Below are 19,473 nucleotides of genomic sequence, written 5' to 3' on the forward strand. Positions count from 1 at the left end.
CAATATAGATAGGATGCTGTGGGTGAAATCCAGATTGGCCTTTTTGGCACCAATAGAATCCATGAATGTGAATGAGAAGCAGGATTTCACCCTGTATTTTTTGATGCTGCCCTCATCCCTCATCAGTAACAAGATTGTGGCTTTATAATGTAAAATATAATTCTAATAAAATATTAAAAATGCAGTCATCAAAATACAAAAAAGTTACATTATGATTCATTACAATGACGTTAAGTAAAAACAGTAGCATTTTATACAGCAATTTGTTTACTCATGTTGAAGATTTCCACAATATACTGCATTCACACGTGGCATACAGACGTACACACATTCCCACACAGTATACTGTGTGTTCAAATGCATAAGTAAAACTTGCTGGAGTCTTCAAAAATGACCATCTGCTACATAAACCATTTTTTGGTATCTCTGTATAGATGCTCTGGGTATGTACCATCGTTTCAATATTCAGTTCTTTATTCATTAACCTGACCAGACCATCTGGATACCTTCATGAATCTATTAATGAATATCAATCCTCTAATCAGCACATGAAATCTCATAGGTACTCACCCTGCAAACTGGGCACTGCCAGTGACTACTGCTGTCTCTAAGCCTGAACTCATCAGACAAACACTTGGAATGATACACACGAAAACACAGGTCACATATCAACACCTCTCCAGGCAAATGGCATTCAAAACAATACCAGTCATGATTTTCTGTTTCCCAGTCCTACAAAAAATACAAAATATTTTGGTATGACATTTTGTCAAAATCTGCAGGAACTAAGAACAAAATTGATATGTCTTGAAATCCAGCAGCAATTAGACATTATAAACATTTTAAGAAGTGTATAATGTTTAAAAAACAGGGGAAAACCTATGTGCTTAAAGATCTTCATCAATTTAATACACACTAACTCCAGACGAATATGAATGCCAAGTTTTAGTTTTTTCAAGTGTCTGATTAGTAACGATTTCAAATATGAGCTCTGTCCACAATGAAAAGTGGGTTTGTTTTCTACCTTCATGTAAAACACTTGTTGACCTCTCTGTATTAGACTACAAACAAAAGTTTGTGCAGCTCAACAGACCATACCTATTTCCTGGGACTATTTCCTCTTGTTTTGATTGTTACATTACATGTTCAACTGTAATTTTCTGAAGGGCGGTCCCTTCCAGTCTTTACTCTCTTAAAACTGACAACTTATCATCATCAAAGTATTGAGTTACAAGAAATAAACGAAATCATGAACCTATTACTGCAAGAAATGTTTCTGCTAAGCAATCCCAATGCAATTAAAAAAAATAGAAAATGTTTCACTTGCAGTGCCCAATAGCACAAGGCTTATTCCTGAAATGTTCTACAGAGGACAAAGGATATGGTTCTGCTGATGCACAGATGTCTTTAATACACTCTTCCCTGAAAATTCAGCCCCAACGGCCAAATTCTGACCTTTGAAACACGTGCATAAGCTTTGCTGAAGTAAATGAGAGCAGCATGCATGTAATTTGGAGGCAGATTTTGCTGTAGGAATCTAGAGTACTAAAACCAAGCAGAATTGCTAGTGGCCATCGTTAAATGTTTATATTTGTTATCTGAAATGCTACACTTTTCCCTATACTTAGAAGGTAAAATAGCTGACATATCTCAGACAAACTCGCAATGCCTTTTCATGTCAAGTGTCACTTTTCAGTGGGTTCAGATCGCTGAAAAAAATTACTCCTATTCTTCCATAAATTATTTTGATAAAAATTGGATCAAGCTATTTTTAACATCATGTTGTAAAGGTGGAGTTAGCAATTCCCACCAACTGCCAGAACTGGCATTTGTCCGATTCTCATTTTCCTGTGCCTGGAAACTACTGTCATGTAAGTCCTTGTGTGAGAGGTCTCCTTAATGGAGTAGCGCAGGAAGTGCTACACAGAGGTGGCACTTCCAGTCCCTTATGCTGAAAAACAGCTGTCTTGTGTACATAGTTCATCTGACCAGAGCCCCCATGAATGTAAGAGATTTAGGGACAGCCCCAACCCAGATTGCTTACACTAAAGTTTATACACCACGAATGTTGCACTGCAGGGGCAATATGTTTAGGTGAAAAAAAAAAACCCAGAACAAAACCAAAAAACAAATAACCTTTAACCAATGATTTCTGAACTCAGAACTTTGCCCTCCTTTGTTGTTCAGAGTAACAGTGTAACTTGACTCTTCTATCGTTTCTCCTCATTTAATTTTACCTGCCAATTCTGTGTATCTCAGAAAGAAATAATAATACCATAAAATCTGGCTATAAAGAACACATTCTTGTTTCATCAAATCTTTCCCCTTCTACAGAATCCAGTGACAGTGAACTTTGGCAGTTTTTTCATTACGATATTTTAGAAACAACTAAAGATACTGCATTGTTGATGTATTTGATTTGCCTGTAGACTGAAAAAAATCAGAATAAAGTATTGCTTTATATCTCTTTCATATTAACTGTAATACTTATATTCTTTATGAAACAAACAAACTAATAATCAAATGGTAGTAAAGGGCCAATTAAGCAAGAAAAAGAATCAGTTTTGATTAAAGAGCTCCCCAAATAAAAATTAAACTGAGAGGACACCAGTAGGTCCCAGGATTCTATGATTCTGAAGTTTATTCATAGTAGTTGCTTACTGGTATATCCCAGATATTCCATTGTTTGGAAATATGCTGGCAAAGAGACGTGGAATTTCATAAACATACGGAAATATACTTGTTGGCAAGAAAAATCATACACTCAAGCCAGAAACCATGACATTAAATAAAACACCAGAAGAAGCTTCCTTCAGTATTCACACTGTAAAGTTTTGAAAACATCATTATTTCTAAATATTATCACTCAGGTTTTTCACAGAAAAGATTTTTAGTTTAATGCAGTATATTTAGTGTATAAGTATATAGAAAGCATTCATTTGTGCAATAGATTTGAAAAGTTAATAAAGACAATAAAAAAGGTACATAGCCCTTGTGAACAACTGCCCTATTGACTTCAAGAGCAAGGTCAGAGGCATTAATTTTGCTCCAACAGCAATTAAGCATTATTACTTCTGTCGGTTTACGTAAGATCGAATGGGAGGAGAATGTGTTCCCACCACCTTTGTTTTTCGTGCAGGAGATCAGATTCATTTAAATAGCTCAAACTCTGACTGTCAGTGCTCGGTGTAGGACAGGTCAAACTCTCCGCCAGCTGCAAACACGGTTAAGTCTGCATTTACAGAATACACCACCAGGTGTCAGCAGCCACTCCGAAAATGACTGATTAAAGGGCAACCATTGTAACATCTTGAACTGTAACATGTGAGTAACCACTTGCAGCCCTCAGGAGAGAGAAAAAATCATCAAACTACATACATACATAATGCAGACTAAACTCAGAATTGGAAGTGATATGGATGATGGTGGTGGTTAATATAGTAAACTAAGCTATCCTAATGGAAGACAGAAACGTAATAGAAAATATGACAGAATTCAAAACCACATAGTGCAAAAATTGTTCACCTTGTTTTTTGCTGCTGTCTGGGAAAAAGGCTGCATACCGTAGGCCTTTCAAAATAAAAACAAAACAAACTTTGTATCTATACGGTAAGCCATCCAATTATCAGGATATACACAAGGCTAGAAAGAATTCATGCACAGTGACGAGGAAATCAATTGTTACTTCTAACATCTGGTTGCATACATCTCCTCCTGCATTTCTGGAATGCTACCTAATGCTTTCACCACAATTTGTTTCTTTAAAACATCCCATATACTTATATCATTAAAAGAACCCAACACCCATCTTCTTCCCCATATACACACCCACCACGAGGTCAACTTAAAAATCAACAAGAATATTTATGATTGTTAATTAATGCACTCTTTTTGATACACCAACCTTCCGGCATCTAAAAAAGATCCCTGTAAGATAATTTACTGCATAGGGAGCAGCCCCACTAAAATCAAAGCAACACCTTCTTTGCTGCATATTACCAAAGATTAGGCTACCACTTTACCAGCAACACTCATAGTCCTTACTTGTGTATAAAAGGTGATACATTTTCTCGGGGCCATGCAGAATGGAGGAAGGATCTCCACCACAGGGACTCAATTTGCCAATACCCTTATTTCCTGATGCAGGGTGGGGAAAGCCTCTTGTGTCACTGTGCTGGCAGAAGGGAATCCTCTGCCGGCAGCACCCAGCTGCCCAAGTTCAGCAGTTCAGTGGCACCCAGTGACTGGCCACAGGCCCCAAAAGGGAGCGGATTTAGCAGCAACGCTGCATAGCTCAGATGTAACAGGAGGCCTTCCCCCTTCATTCTACTCTGCTGCTCATTGCATTTGTAGATATATGCATCAGCAGGGCAGCAAATGTCTGTTTGGGGGATTGTATTTAATAGCCAAAGAGCTCTGCTCAGTTAAGCAGTGTGGGATCTTGTAGTGATATGGGTCAATTGTGGTCATTTGTTCTTTATATTCAAATCAGTCAAACATTATATCATAAAGGTCACTTTGCACTGACATAAACAGTTGAGATTTCTCAGCAACGTGAATGAAACAATGCAGCAATTTTAAAAATAAATCTTATGACCAACACATAAGCTTACTTTTTTGTAATTTGTCTTAAGCAGGTTGTCTTAAAGCAAATACATAAATTTATTCTGAAAGTATAGAAAAATAACATGGGACAGAAAATGTCACGCTATCCAGAACATTTGACAATTTAAATACAGATAAACCCAACAGAAAGGAATGAATCACCATGTCGTAGCCTTTACTGTAGAATAAAATATATAGTTGTTGTCAAGGAAAGAATAATTTTAGTGCATAAAGAAAATGTCCATTATAATGCAAATGTACATGGAAAAGAAATGCTTACTCATTAGTAATGGAGATTTACTTAGCTATAATTGAAATAGGGAATCTGTATGTTGGAGAATGTGACATCCTGCTGTACAATTAGCATACCATTAAGTAGGAGATGTGAAGCACATACTGACAGTAAAATTAACAATAACTCAGAGGTCACAATTGTAACTATTAGGTCACTTCCATACCTTAGCAAGCTCGTAATTATTGTAAAGAAAAGATGTAAAAACAATTAGTAAATTTTTATTTTCCTATAAATTATATGTAGTCATTACACATCAAAGCAATCTAACCTTCTTTCTCAAGAGTTTGTCTGTAAGGACTACTTTGCCTTTTTATAATGCATATTCCATTAACATAGCTCATTTCTTACCTGTTCATTTGTTTTCTCCGAGTCCCTTAATGGTAGCCCAGATACTTGGTATTAAGTCACTCTACTATCAGGTGGAGAGAGGAAAAGGGAGGAGGGAAAAAGGCAAAAGTCTATTCATGAAACTCCCCTTTATGGGGACTTGCTGGTTGAACTAGATTTCCCAAACCATCCAAATTATGGATATCCTTTGTACCCAACCAGTAAGCTAAAAAAAAAAAAGGTCACATAGATGGGAAAAACAATTACAAGTCAGTTACCTCTTTGATGCAAGCATGTTTATTTATGGGTAGTATACATACAGTTCTGGTGTCCTAAATTCAATATGACGCAAATGAAAGAAAGCATTTTCTACGTTGCCCATGGCTCCCAGGATTTCCTGTGTGGCACTTGTCCCATAGCACTCTTTGGACTTTTATTTTCCCCAGGTGTTCTGTTTCAAATGCTTCTCCAGAGTTGCTTTGCTGCTTATGTGTGCCCTGCTGTGGTGTTTCTCTGTATCTCTCACCTACACTTATGCACACACAGGTCCTTACAGATCTCTGGAATTTCATTCAGACCCACACGTGCACAAACTCAGGGCCATCCCTGTGTAGTGTTTATGCTTTAAAAGTCCCTAGAGCTCAAGCTGTCCAGCAGATAAAGAATTTAAAAGTTTCCCACATTCAGACTAAAGGAAGAGTTTTAGCAGATACACAGTAGATTTCATCCACTTTGTACCGTAACAATACTTTTGGTCTGTAACAGTGGTTGAATCTAGAATGGCAACAAGGTCCATGCCAGCAGAAAGAAGTAATTTACAGAATATAAGCTGTTTTAAAATAGTAGCATTTGAACAGTATATTTATTTCAAGATGTTTTCAAATCACAAACACAAAACTTTAGTGTAATCTTTTTCTGACTATTTCATAGCCTTTTAAAAAACTGAAAAGGATCTCCATGAATGAATTCCCATTTGACATCTGTTGAGATATGCCATGACCAATTTGAAGGTATGATTTCTGAGGCAAATCTTCTGGGTGCTAGATTTTAGAATTTGGGAACAGCTATAAGGAACACTTCTTTCTCCTCTCCCCACCTTCATCAGCTTTAACATCAGAGTTCTTTCAATTTTCCCATGTTCAGCTAAGAGAGAAGCTTTTAAAACCTTGGATCCTGCTGTTAAGGCTTCTTTGTTGCCTTTCAGTAACTCTTCATTGGAACCCAACAAAGTTAACTACCAGTCCACATCAAGTAAACAGATATATTGAAAGAAATGACTCCCACAAGAATTGCATATTATGTCTTTCACATCTTTCAGTTTGCTTTAGGTTTTGCTACCTGCATCCATTATCATCATGGGAAGTAATTTCTATCTTCTGTATTTAATCTTTCATATTTCAAACTTTCTGCTATAAATGAAAAGCCTTTATTATAATAACAAGTGATGGTAATGCATTCTTGCATGGGTCTATCTACCATGCCATCACTCTTCTCTGGTACACTAGTCCTCATCTTAGGAGGCCTCAGATATGCCGTAGGAACATATGCCCCCATTCACTTTGAACAAAGCAGCATCTATTTCTTTCTAAACACATTCTCCATTTTTAATCATTCAGTTCCTTTCTGTCTTTTTCATGCAGCATCTGTTCCCATCAAAGCTTTCTCAATTAGACATGAGCTTTACTATAGATAATTGTTAAAACTTTGCACTGCATTTTGCAGTCTTTATGACTCATGAATATAACGCTACCTATGCACACTCCTGTCCTCCAGTACAAAACCTGATGGAAATGCTTCTTACTTATATATTTGTTGTAAATAGCTATGGCACACTTACTTAAATTACTTCTCTGTTCACCAATACTTCTCTCAAAGTATAAAAATCAGAATCCGTGCCCCATAGAAAAGACAGTCTGAAACAGGCTCAGACAAGAGTAGTTGTAAGAGTCCTTGAGAACAGTGGAAATGTTCAACCATGCTCAGCTTTGAAATGTCCCCCCTTGCACATTTCTTTTGCAATACGGTTAAACATTGAAGTTACTGCTCTGTAATAAGAGAAATTTTACAAAATGTGGCATTTAGCTGTAGAGCTGGACAGCTTGGAGCTTTATTCCTTTTCTCTTTTTTCCCCAGAGGAAGACTATCATTTGCACCTTGCACACCTTGTACACAATGGCCTGATTTTTAAACAGGCTGTATCCCATTGCGTACAGTAGCTAGCAAGAAATCTTCAGCTTATCATGGATCTCTGGCAGATGTACTGGTTTTCACTCAGCCAATAGCATGCATCAAGTACTACCTGGGTCGAACAAGCATAATGTGTCATGGAACACCATTCTCAGAATTTTTTCAAACGCAGTGGGGACACTGTGCATGTTTTTCGCCAGAGGTCCCAGCCTGCTGCAAGGACAGTCGTTCTCCTGCCCTTTGGGCCAGTCTCCTCTACGTTCCACAGCACCCCTGGCTTCATCTATTCCTTAGCAAGCGCGAATCTTCCAGCAAATTTGCATGAGTAGCCCACTGAATCTGCTTTTATCTTTTCAGCAGAACGATAGGTTAGGCTCCGAACTGAGGAAGGCATGCTTGATTCCTTGATGGCTCTGAGGATTCACTCCATCTTTGCACCAGGTAAACGGTGAGCAAGCTGATTAATAAAGTATTTTCCTTTCATCACTGCTGTACAGGATCCATATGTGATCAGGATGATTGCTTTACAATGGTCATCCTATGTTTTACATTTAGTATTGGAGTAATGCATTAAAGAAAATTCAGCATCAAAATAAGCTTATTTCCTCACCCATAGTTTCCAAGTATATATGTATTTACTTGATACACTGCCTCCTGTTTTGCATCTACTTTTCTTTTCCCTACTGCTTTTTCTCATCAAAAGTGTTCAGCAAACAAACAAGTACCCATCCTTCCTTCAAAGCAAAAAGGACTTCAGCAGCTAGAATCCCTTTATGAAAATTGTTTCACTTCATCTTCTCCTTCCTTTCCTAGAAAACTACCACAGCAGGTAGCTACAGAGATGTGTGTTTTCACAGACAGGATAATCTGTCCATTGCAAATCAGTTGCCTTTATAGACCCTTTCCTTTGATGACCTCGACTTCATCTTTAAAATGGATTTTCATAAACTGACTCTGAAGGATGCCTCATAGGTATTCTTTAATCACATTTTATCACAAAGAAATCCAAAGCAATTATGAGTTCATATATCCTCAAAATTACCTAGCTATCTTGCTTAATTTCAAGTTCCATCTTTCTATCTATGTATCCATCTATCTACCTACTTACCCACCTATGTATCTATCTACCTATCTATTGTGGCCAAGATTTTAATGATCTCAGCAATTAACTGTTGGGTGGTTGTTTGTTTTTAACATTATTTTTCATTTCTTTCATTTTAGAAATCCATTTTATTCTAAAAAGAACCAACACAAAACCATCAGTCAGGAGGTAGTCCAGAATCTTTTTCTCTGTAGGGCATATTAATCACAGACATATTTATAGGCTTGTGATAATCCACTTCCATTTTCTTCACTGTTTTTTCTTCTCATGCACTGATGCAGGAAGACTCAGGCTCTGCAGTGAATGTCACAGCTTCTCAGGACACTTCTGGATTTCTTTCATTGAGTTTAATCTGCAAGCCTAAGTTTGCCTAATTAATTTATTGCCAGTTTGTCTTACAAGGCTTCGGTTTCTGGCAGAAGCCTCCAAAATCTTCTCTGGATTCCTTCCAAGACAGGTACATTTTTATTCCCTCTCCTACCTTGTAGTTACATTCTGGACAATTCAGGGTGATAGGCTCCAAAGTATAGAGCCAGTCTCTAGCTCCCAGAGCTAAAGAAGTGAAGTTTTTTCAAGAAATGTAGTAGCATTCCAGCAGGCAAATTGACTGCTAAACCCTGTGTCACGCTTGTCTTCTCAGCCTATGAGCTGTGTTCCTGAAGTAATGAGTAAATCTGTTTCCCTCCCAAGAAGATCATGTTTGGGTAGCTGTAGTTTACATTATTTGACGTGAGACAATACAAGTATTCTCCTCCAGGATATGAAAAACAGAAAATAGCTTCAAACAAAAGTTGGTGGTTTTTTTCTTTCTTCACATTCCAAGTGAGTTCAAGGTTAATAGAAACTTTCAACTTATCTCCTCAGAAACTGGATTCAGTTCTGCTATTAATGTCACCGTTTCTCACTTGGGTTCAGCCAAGAAGAGGTTTGTAGGCCATTTTCATTAGGGAGATAAATCAGTGATGGAGTGAAGCATTTATTAGGTGTAATGCCTTTTATTTCCACATTATGCATGTGAAGGTTTTGTTCCCCTAGAAAGAGGATGAATCCAGTCTAGAAAAAAAACATCTCTTTGCTTGCAGTTCCAAGTCTCCTTCCAAGAAGAAATGTGCACAAAAGGGGTCTCCCTTCCCTTTTCTTTCTTAAGATGTGTTTACATTGCTTTTCTGGCCTTATTTTCTCCATGGAATTTTGTAGTGTTTTTCTAGGTTTATGTTTCTACACACACAGAAGTATTTCCCCTGAACCAACAGCAGAACCTCCTGCACACTTAGCTTAAATCTCCAACTTCTTGTCCATGTGCCCTGTGCTGTAGGTGTGGCTGGAATTATTTCAGCTGTCAGTGATATAAAGTCACGAGGGCTGCATTTATTGTGAATGAAGCATGAATATTAATAAGCCCATTAGCGTCAATGAAGTTTCATTCAGTGACCAGCATGACATAATAATAAAAGATTCAAAACAGTTGTCAGAGATGCAGAGCATTTTGAACCCACAATGTTAGTAAAATCATCACTACTAGGTCAGGCTTGGCACAAAAGAGGTTATGCATGTTTTCAGAACAAACTCAAGATGGACTGATTTATGTCATCTAGTCCACTAGAAAAATTTAAGTCCCATGATGGAAGCTTTATACAGACTAGTTTGACTAGCTTACTTCAAACCCGTAAGTAAATTATCATTCCTCAAAACACCCTTTCAATCAGAAAAAACATTCTGTGAAATCTGTGAACAACATCATCAGTATCTCAACCCCACAACAGTGAGTGAAAACCTCAGAGAAGAACAGAGCATTACGCTGACTGAACTTTAGAAGTTAAGTTGGCAAAGCTGGGAGAGGCAAGTGAAGATGCTGATGAGGTTGTTTTACCAGTTTAAAAACAGCATCATCTCTTAGGCGTGCAATAAGATGGGCTTTACTAGTGTCATCTTTGGTAATATGAAGATCCTCCAAACAGTGTGAGCTGCTTTTTCAGGGGATGAAAACTAAGGATGAGCAGAGGAGAGGGAAGAAATACTGCTGAACAGGGTGGAAGAGAAAAACAAGATTGGAAAAAGAATGCAGAGAATTCCTGATTCTTAACCCATGTGGAGAAAGGAAGAGCCACTGGAATGATAGCGAGGCCATTCTCATGAGCTGTGTGCTAATAAGCCTTAATATAAAGACAAAGGAAGGGCTTGCCTTTAATACAGCAAGATTTTCTTGTCCATGAGGTTGGAGTTCAGAATTCTAATTTGCTTCTCAGGGATAAAATAATCTATGCTCTGATTCAGCAATTTGAAAATATTTGCTTTTCTGAACTTTGACAAATCCACAGCAGGATATTATACCAGTGAACACTAATTTTTGGGTCATTAATAAGCAGAATTTTACACTAGTGCAATCTGTGATAAGAATTTGCAAGAAAAATAATCATATCTAGCACACAGTGGATTGATACGGTGGCAGTCTCTTGGCAAAATAAGCTCTGAATGATGGGACATTAGAGGATGGAAAGAGAAAAGAAAAGAAAGATTCAGAGAGTTCCAGAAGCTCATTTCCCTTGAGTGCTCTCATGTGAGCAGACTGTTATGTGGCCTGACCCTCAAAGGCTTCTCATACTCTCCGTTGCGTGCGGCATATGAGATGGAAGCCAGTCTGAACGTTTCTCTCCCACAGGATCATTCATTAACTCTTCGCATCAGTAAATCACCACATGTAAAGAATATTGGTACTTTCACAATAATTTGGAATATACCTGGAACATTCTAGCCTGGAAATCCTCAATTTGTTACAACATGTGAGAAATAGTAGCTATCATGGTCTGTGCTATATTTGGCTTTGGATCAGTGAATTCACATGGGACTTCAGATAAAGGCAATACAGATGGATAAGATTAATGGAGAATTTTTTAAACAATGAAGGAGCTTTTTCTTCATTTGGTGTGACATATTCTTCCTCTCTGGGCTCTCTAGTTATAAGAGCTTTCATGATGAAGGCACTGGCTGTCACTGTTGCTGTTTCATATTATCCTCCTGCTTCTAACTGAAATGAATGGGATGCACAGTAAAACCATTCCTCAACCCAGTTAGTTAGCAGCCTCTAGCTTGCTACCAACAACTGGTAGCTGTATAGCTTGTTTTTGGTTTGAGGTTTTGCTGTTTGTTTGTTCGTTTAATTTAAAGTGCATTTTACGTACAGAAAAGATTCAAACTCTCACAGTAACCATTCTTAAGCTTTTTATAATTATCTTTATATTTATGGAGACTCGAGATGACACAGCCAGTTGGAACAACAACTTCTGGCTACCAATACTGACCTAGCATGGAAAAATCGATATAATTACAAAGCAATTAAGCATGGCAAGTAAGTAACCAAGTCTTTGCTCAATCTAAAGCAATTTAGATTAACACAAATGTAATGGCCAAAATACTACTTTCTCATAGATTGATCCTAGCAAAATTGAACCTGCAATACATCAAATCACAATAATGACTGGGTATGAGCCTAAGGTCACTAGGGTTAACAAAATCACCTTCAAAGCTCACAGTGCTGGCAGTGGGTTACAACAAAGGTTAAAATAATGGCAAAGCAGGCAGAGCGAAGAGATGGATTATTCAGGCAGCCTTTAGACTTGAAAGTATCTGGACTCTGAGCAAGCACTAGTACTTTCTAGATATAAAATATCAGAAAATGCCCAGTATTGAGTTAGCACGTTATGACTAGATGTGTATGTTGGGAAAAAGTACATTCTACTTCTAATGCTTTCTGAAAACAGGAAAGCAAACAAATGGCCCCTCCAAACAGCATGCTCTCCACTGAACTGAAAAATCTTTAGAGGGAAGAATTGGAGAGGCAGTAATTTAGCTATGAAGAGGACCAAATGCATGGGAAAAGGACTGTAACTAAAACCCTAAGTCAGACTTAACTAGCCAGAAGAGCTGTTGGCTCTTTCTATAAGCAATCAATTAAATGATTAGAAAATAGAACTCTGTAAAAGAAAATAGAACTCTGACTTCTTGAAAACGTAATTACCTTGTATGTATCTTGTCAGTGAAGAAACAGCTCAAAGTGCCCTAAGTATGAAGCCACACTCTTCACATCTCATTAGAGAATTCGACCACCATGAACCAATTTTAAACCACAGCAGTGCTATGAGATATGTTGCATACAGATGCAAACAATGAACCCGTGTTACTAACACATCTCCATTTTAGAAGAGCACAATATTGTTTGGCTTTATGAACACATGTAAAATGAAATTATACATTCACAATGCCTCTCTCTGGGTCAGTGCAGTTTTATGACTTTAATCATGAGGAGAAGAATTAGCACATTATATGCTCAAAATAGCTCCATGCACACTGTCTGTAGGAAAATCACAAAATATGTAAATGTAAGACAAACTAACTCTAAGAACTGTACCTAACTCCCCATAAACCTACATGACATTGGTGCTTTAATTTGATTTCTTTCATTGGGATTAGACTGAGCACTATTTTACACAGGTAAAAGTACACAAAAATCACAACATAACTGAAAATAGAAACGAACAGGTAAGGAGATTCATGACTCTTTTCTTCAAGAATTACATTTCCCTTCTGTTTTATCAACTGCATTGAAAACACAGTTAACAACACCAGTTTGCAATTTTTTTTTCTAAACACAAAAAGCAAGGAAATAATTTCTTTTTTGTTGTTAATAATTAACACTTCAAAACTCCAAACACTTCCAAGTTCTGTGAGAAACAGAATTAAAGCTTTTAGGAAGAAAAAGTAAACTTCTGTTACCATATTTCAGGACTGACATTTCCCTTGCAAGGCAAGAAGCTGCAGAGATTTTGTTGAACTGCATAATAATGGCATCGACAAACAGTGAAAATTCGCAATTCCTAACTAAAATCCTCAATAACAATGGAAAATAATTTTTTCTCTCATTTGTGTCAAATGCATTAATCATCTGCAAGATGAGAAAGCCTGTAAGATGAGAATACATTCTGAAAATGCGCAAAACATCTGTATAGATGGCAAATGAGCAAACAAAACGAATACTTCACAAGCCCTGGAGGTGTAATATTTGCAGCAAAGTTCTTGTATAGGCACCAACCCTTAAATATCAGTTGGAATACAATATATTTGATAACTGACTCCATATTTTAGATTTAGTAACTTATCTAAAAATATTTTTCCCACTTATATTTGAGAGAAAAATAAAACAATTTTATACTCTTTTAAATCTGATCATTCTTTTCCCCAGTTTTTCAAAAGACTCATTTTCATATGAGCTGTCCCTCTTGAAAGGACCTCTTGGTGCCCTCAAACTGTTTCATCTTTGCACCTCAGCTTGTTCTTTTGTACGATACCTCTAAATATATGAGATTTTGCTTCATTTTTTTTTACCACAGCTTGAACATACTGATCAAACAATGATAGCAAAGGAGCGTCATTTTTTTAACACATTCATTTGGAGTCTAAGAGTAACCCTATCAGAGATCGTGTCCTTGCATATATCTATCATTATGTCAACCTATTTGACAGGACAAATGTTTGGCAACATGCAAGTAAGCACCACAGATTATCTAATGAATCTTTTCCAAATAGAGCTGTGTTTTCATAATCTGTGTATTTTCAATTATTGTTACCATTTAGCAATAGGTCAGCAGTCATCATTAAAACCAGTACTTTCAGGCCTTGTAGCAGCCTCTGGTCAGACACCTATGTAAGTAACAGATATAGGTGCTCAACAGTTCTGTGGCCGAGGCCAGTAATTTATTCACTGGAATATGGATTTAAAATGGATTGAGATCCAAAACTTAAAAAAATAGTAAAGAAACATCACGCAAACACTCAAATAAAAAAGAGGGAGAGGGATGACAGCAATGTGTCCCTTTGCTAACTTCTTTAAACATCTAGTCCTTACTGACTTCCACTGTGGTGCCAGAAAACAGCTAAAATCCAAGGGCATTCTTCTCAATAGGTGGTGGATCAGTTCACAAGTCTTTCTCTTTCATATTATGAACCTTCCAAGTTCCTACAGTACCAGTCAAACTGAGTTTGACAACTGGATCAAGGGTCTGTCTGTAAGTGCTGAAGTTTGATGAGCCTGAAATCCCTCTTCCAACATTAATAGCCCTATTTCATAGAGTTTTATCTCCTACAAGTGGATCTCCAAAAAGACTTCTATGTGTTTGTCCTCACTGAAATGTAACTTGAGCTCATGGTTCAATAGTCATTAGTACCAGATCTGAGCAGTACTGAATTACAAAGAACTACAAAATGCATCTTGATCAAGTGCAGACAAAGCATCTGTAAAACTATCCAGTGTGTCCAATGTAGAGAACATACCAAACTTTATGGTTTTGCACCAATTGTTGGAGAATGGAAAATACTTGATCTGATGTCGAGTGATGACAATGACACTTTGTTACTCATTAAAATTTTTTGAATAAAAGAGCAAAGAGAATGGCTTTATACCAAGTCAATGTGGTTTGCTTCATCCTGTCTGCAGCATTTTGATTCAGTAACAGAATTGAGAGGTTGGAGGTTGGGTACTGCTGAAACACAGCCTGGATCAGAAGCTGATTCCTACTTTTGCATAAAACTGTTAAGTCAAGTGTGCACTGGTGTTCTGAACAACTGAGATGGCCATCAGACATATGGTCACAGCACAATGCATCAGTGATTAGCAGTCATGCTGAAAATACAGTCAATACTTCTAACCAAAGGGCTATTCATAACGTGACTTAAGCTGCATCTTCAGTCAAGTCAAAGACAGCTCTCTTCATTCTGAGATAAAATAACTGCATCATTCTAATGACTCACTGGGAATTTGCATGCTGGTTATCTTACAAGTTTTGTTAGACAAATGTTGCTAGTAAGTAGCAGGAATATTTTTTGAATGACAATTTAAGAAATGGCTATTGTGAGGAGGCATTTTGAGTCTTTTTTTCTTTTTTCCTCTCTTAGCAATACGGGAAACAAACATACCGAACACTTGACGTAACTACAAATCTCAGATTTTATGTCATGTTGAGTACAGACAGTTAACATCACCTCTAAACAGATAAAACTGACAGAAGAACTATCTAAAAGGGCTAAGCTGGAAATCTGAAATGTTTATTCCCAGGGAGTATAGTAAAAAGAAATCTACGTACCCTTAAAAGGCTCTCTTGAGAGTTTCTAATGAAATTAGAATGAGAATCTTAACAGTGACATAATGTACATTAAATACATATTTCAATACTTTAAATTAGTGTAACTGTGATAATTTTAACTGTAATGATTTCTGCTTGTTTCCACTTCTAATTCTATCACTGTAAAACAAAAAATCTGTTGTTTCACTTTCAGGATCTTACTGATAGCTGCAACAATGCAATGAGTATTTTGCTTGTTTTCAGAATTTATTTTCCTGTAGAGTTTTTCTGGTTTTCCTCAAAATTTAAAACAATGCTGTCCATTTTATGAGTATTTAGTGCAATCTGTATTCCAAAACAACAGTTTCTAGTCTTTGCCAAACTTTTCTTTTTTTTTTTTTTAATTACAAAAATGTGGTCTTGTAAATACAGAGACCAGGCTTCTGAACAAGGCAAAGCAATTGTGCAAGCTTTCTCCTAGTCTGTAGGACTATTCTCAGTTAACTTTGTGAGCGCATTCCATCTCAGCTGTGGAGGGATAGAGAAAACATGCTATTTAACTTGATTTACATATTTATTTTACACATCCAGTGGAGCAATGTCTGGACTCCTGTAACTAATCTGGTAAAAAAATCCTTCCTAACTGAATGCCCTGGTGTTCACAAATATCTGTAAAACACATCTTTTCATGTGTGTTTGTATACAAATGAACAACTTCTTGTTGCACTTTTGAAAGGGAGGAGTTCTTTGTTTCTCAGATACAGATTAAAGCATGAGTAATCAAAAATGCCTGTCTTCTGGTTGGTTTTTTGTTTTGTTTTGTTTTGTTTTTGTGTTTTTTATTTTGGTTTTTTTTGTTTGTTTGTTTTTGTTTTGGGGTTTTTTTGTTTTTTTTGTGTTTTAAAAGATACCATCTTTGGGGTTTTTTGAGTCTGAGGATTTCAAGTAATACCAATATTTACTGTCGTCCTGTACATCTGTAGAAGAGAATACTACATAAAAGTGAGGGATTACTGAGCAAAGGACTTTGTCAATCTTTCATAGCAAAAAACTCAGAATTCACGAAGAAAGAGCTTCTATGGAACACAAAAAGTTAAAAAAGTTTAGGAGTTCATTACTTCCCTGTTCACAAGTACCAACACAGCATCTATAAATAACTTAAAACAGAAATTAAAACAAGTTTTCATGCAAAAATACCAGAAACTGTGATTTGTTTTCTCAAAGACTTTATACTCACAATCTCATCTCCTGGCAACCAATATCCTTCTTGTTCAATACCAGCTTTTGACCCTTTACACCCCACTGTCAGGGTTTCAACAATAAGACCATCCTTGACTGCTAAACTCAGCTGACGTGTGGTTTCTTTTGGATGCATACCATGGACTCGAGACATATACCTGCACACAAAGCACAAAAGTCTTTCAGTGTTAGCGTTAAACTACAAAATGCATCAGCAAAAACATACTCTTTTTCAAATTATTTATAGTAATACACAGCCTAAGTTTTAGGGTTTTTTTAAACTGTCAAAATTAATACAGTTTCCCTCTTTACTCCACGTAATTCTTTCTTCCCCTTGAAGTTACATGTGCACATTAGATAAGTAGCAGCACAGTAATGTTCTACCAAAAAAATTTACTGCATCCCAAAACTAACATGCATATTGCTTGGGCTTGTCTCTGCTAAACTTCTACATCCCTTTGTGCACCTAAAGAGACTTATTCAAATTAATTGAACCTTGCATTTCCTATAAAACTTATAAAGCTTCCTATAGTATATATACTATAGAAACAATCTGGGGATGTCCCAATGAATCTATGTGATGCTTGTCAGTACAACACATTTAAAAAAAATGTTAAATGTATGCACTGTGTATGAAATCCCAACAGCTAGAGTACTAAGTGGTTTTTCTCCTATTCTTCAGATAGCCACAATAATCACACTACGATGACCTGCACTGGTGTGAACAAAACATATGTAGCCTAAACTGTGCGTATACATGAGATTCAGTTGTGTAACATTGACCCTTACCCAGTATAGTTTACTTCTAGAACAATGCCAAACATTAACTGGGAGTTAACAACACAAAATGATCTTCTCTCAAATAGATGACCTCCCTGTTTTAAGATCATTACACTTCAGATTTTTTTTAGCAGAATTCCAAGAACGTATTCATGAGTCACTGCATATGGAGAAGTGAAGAGAGCTGCAATTGCATGCAATCAGCAGATAAGTGAATTGACTCAGAACCAAATGTTTTGTGGACGTATTTTTCTAGTTACAGCTCTCTCACAGTACTAACTGAATTTCTCTCCCTTTTGGTTTCTCCAGGTATGCTTTACCTGTCTCCTGGGAGAGAAATCTGTAATTTGCCTTTTTTAAGACAAAGTTGTCAGCTACAGTACCCTCTATTCCATGCTCCATAATGAATTGCAGCAATTATGATGCTTTTATGACTGTCATCACAAATATCTTCACAAAAAATGTAATTATTATCAGGAGCAAACTTGAGGAAAAGTTATGTTAAAGCAGTAGCATTACATTAAAAAAAAAAGTCACAACAGTTTTGGTTGGGGTTTTTTTTTGTTTGTTTTTGGTTTGGGTTGTTTTTTTTTTTTAGTAACATGGCTGACTGGAACTTTCAATGCTTTAGAAGTTATAAAGTTGCAATATGGGATGAAGACCACTCTAGTGGTCAACTCTCCAAACAACCCTTCTCTGAAGATAAATGCCTATCAAACTTCTTACTGTTTTGGATGCATAAAGGTCTTTTACAATCTTGCATTCTCACTCAAGCTTTTGCTGGAACTGGTTTATGCTAATCTAATCTTTTTGGTTTGCTCTAAAGGAAACTAAATGCATACAATAATCACATAGTAAATTTCTGATTGAATAGAAGTATGTATTTGTGTAGTAAATTACACAATAATCAGACCAACACAGGACATTTAAAAATTTCTGCCTGATATCAGAGGCATTTATGTAAATGCAGCACGCTTTAAGGATCTTGGGTTTTGGAAGGTTTTTTAGGGTAAAGCTCTTAGAGGCAGATGCTACCATTTACTGTATTTTACATTGTCTACCACAACATGGTCCTAGTCTGGTTGGTTTGTGCATGATACCAGTGCCTAAAAAGTAAGTAATAACAAATGAAATTAACAGAGAAAGAACAAAATTTTGCGCAAGTCTGTGATGCAATCTGATATATAGGAGTCTTATGCTGGCTAACAAAAAGGATTGAGTGCCAAGCAATGACTCAGAAGATACGCATGTTAGTTCAGTTCTGTATCACACTGGGTGGATGCTCATCTGCCCAATCTGATCACTCTCTGCTTCTGCAGAAACCAAAACTCAACAGAAGAACCTGTTCAAGTGATATTAAACACTACAAATGAGTTTTCCAAGTTCTCCAAACTCTAAGGAGGTCTTAAACATGCAGAGACTCAAATCTATTACTTCACGTTCAGAGTGCAAGTGAAGACTGTTAGTCTGCTGAGGCATAACATGCTGAAGCTTCAAAAATGCCTGAAACAGGTAAAACAACTCATTCGTTTATATACTCATGTTATGTGTTTTTGCATGTGTGCACATATGCACATAATTATGCAAACACAACTAGCTTTTAAAAATTATCTCTGTCAACATCTGCTAACTTTACTGGGTTTTCAGCAAACTTCCATTTTAACTTTGTGCTAACATACTCCCTGTCAGAGCCACAGCATTCACATCTGCTGCAATTTCTTCAGGTCTTTGCTACATCATCTCAAAATACATAGCACAGGTACTATCATTCTTCCCATTTTATTGACAGAAAAAATTAGGCAGTGAACAAGGAAGTAATTTCCCTA

The 19,473-nt window shown here is 36.7% G+C and overlaps 1 protein-coding gene across 3 annotated transcripts in view; it reads right to left on the reverse strand.

Annotated features, from left to right (window-relative positions):
- ZMYND11 (zinc finger, MYND-type containing 11) overlaps nucleotides 1–19,473 on the reverse strand; it is a 64,069-nt gene that overhangs the window by 28,478 nt on the left and 16,118 nt on the right. For 2 of the 3 annotated variants that reach the window (XM_010011119.1, XM_010011120.1), the window contains exon 2: nucleotides 16,866–17,025. In XM_010011119.1, the coding sequence (XP_010009421.1) occupies nucleotides 16,866–17,025 (160 nt within the window). Of the gene's footprint in view, nucleotides 1–570; nucleotides 733–16,865; nucleotides 17,026–19,473 lie in introns of all 3 variants that reach the window. The other variant, XM_010011118.1, reaches the window with a different exon arrangement.

The sequence above is a fragment of the Nestor notabilis genome, unplaced genomic scaffold, assembly GCF_000696875.1.
Source record: "Nestor notabilis isolate BGI_N333 unplaced genomic scaffold, ASM69687v1 scaffold5753, whole genome shotgun sequence".
In the NCBI taxonomy this organism is placed as follows: domain Eukaryota; kingdom Metazoa; phylum Chordata; class Aves; order Psittaciformes; family Psittacidae; genus Nestor; species Nestor notabilis.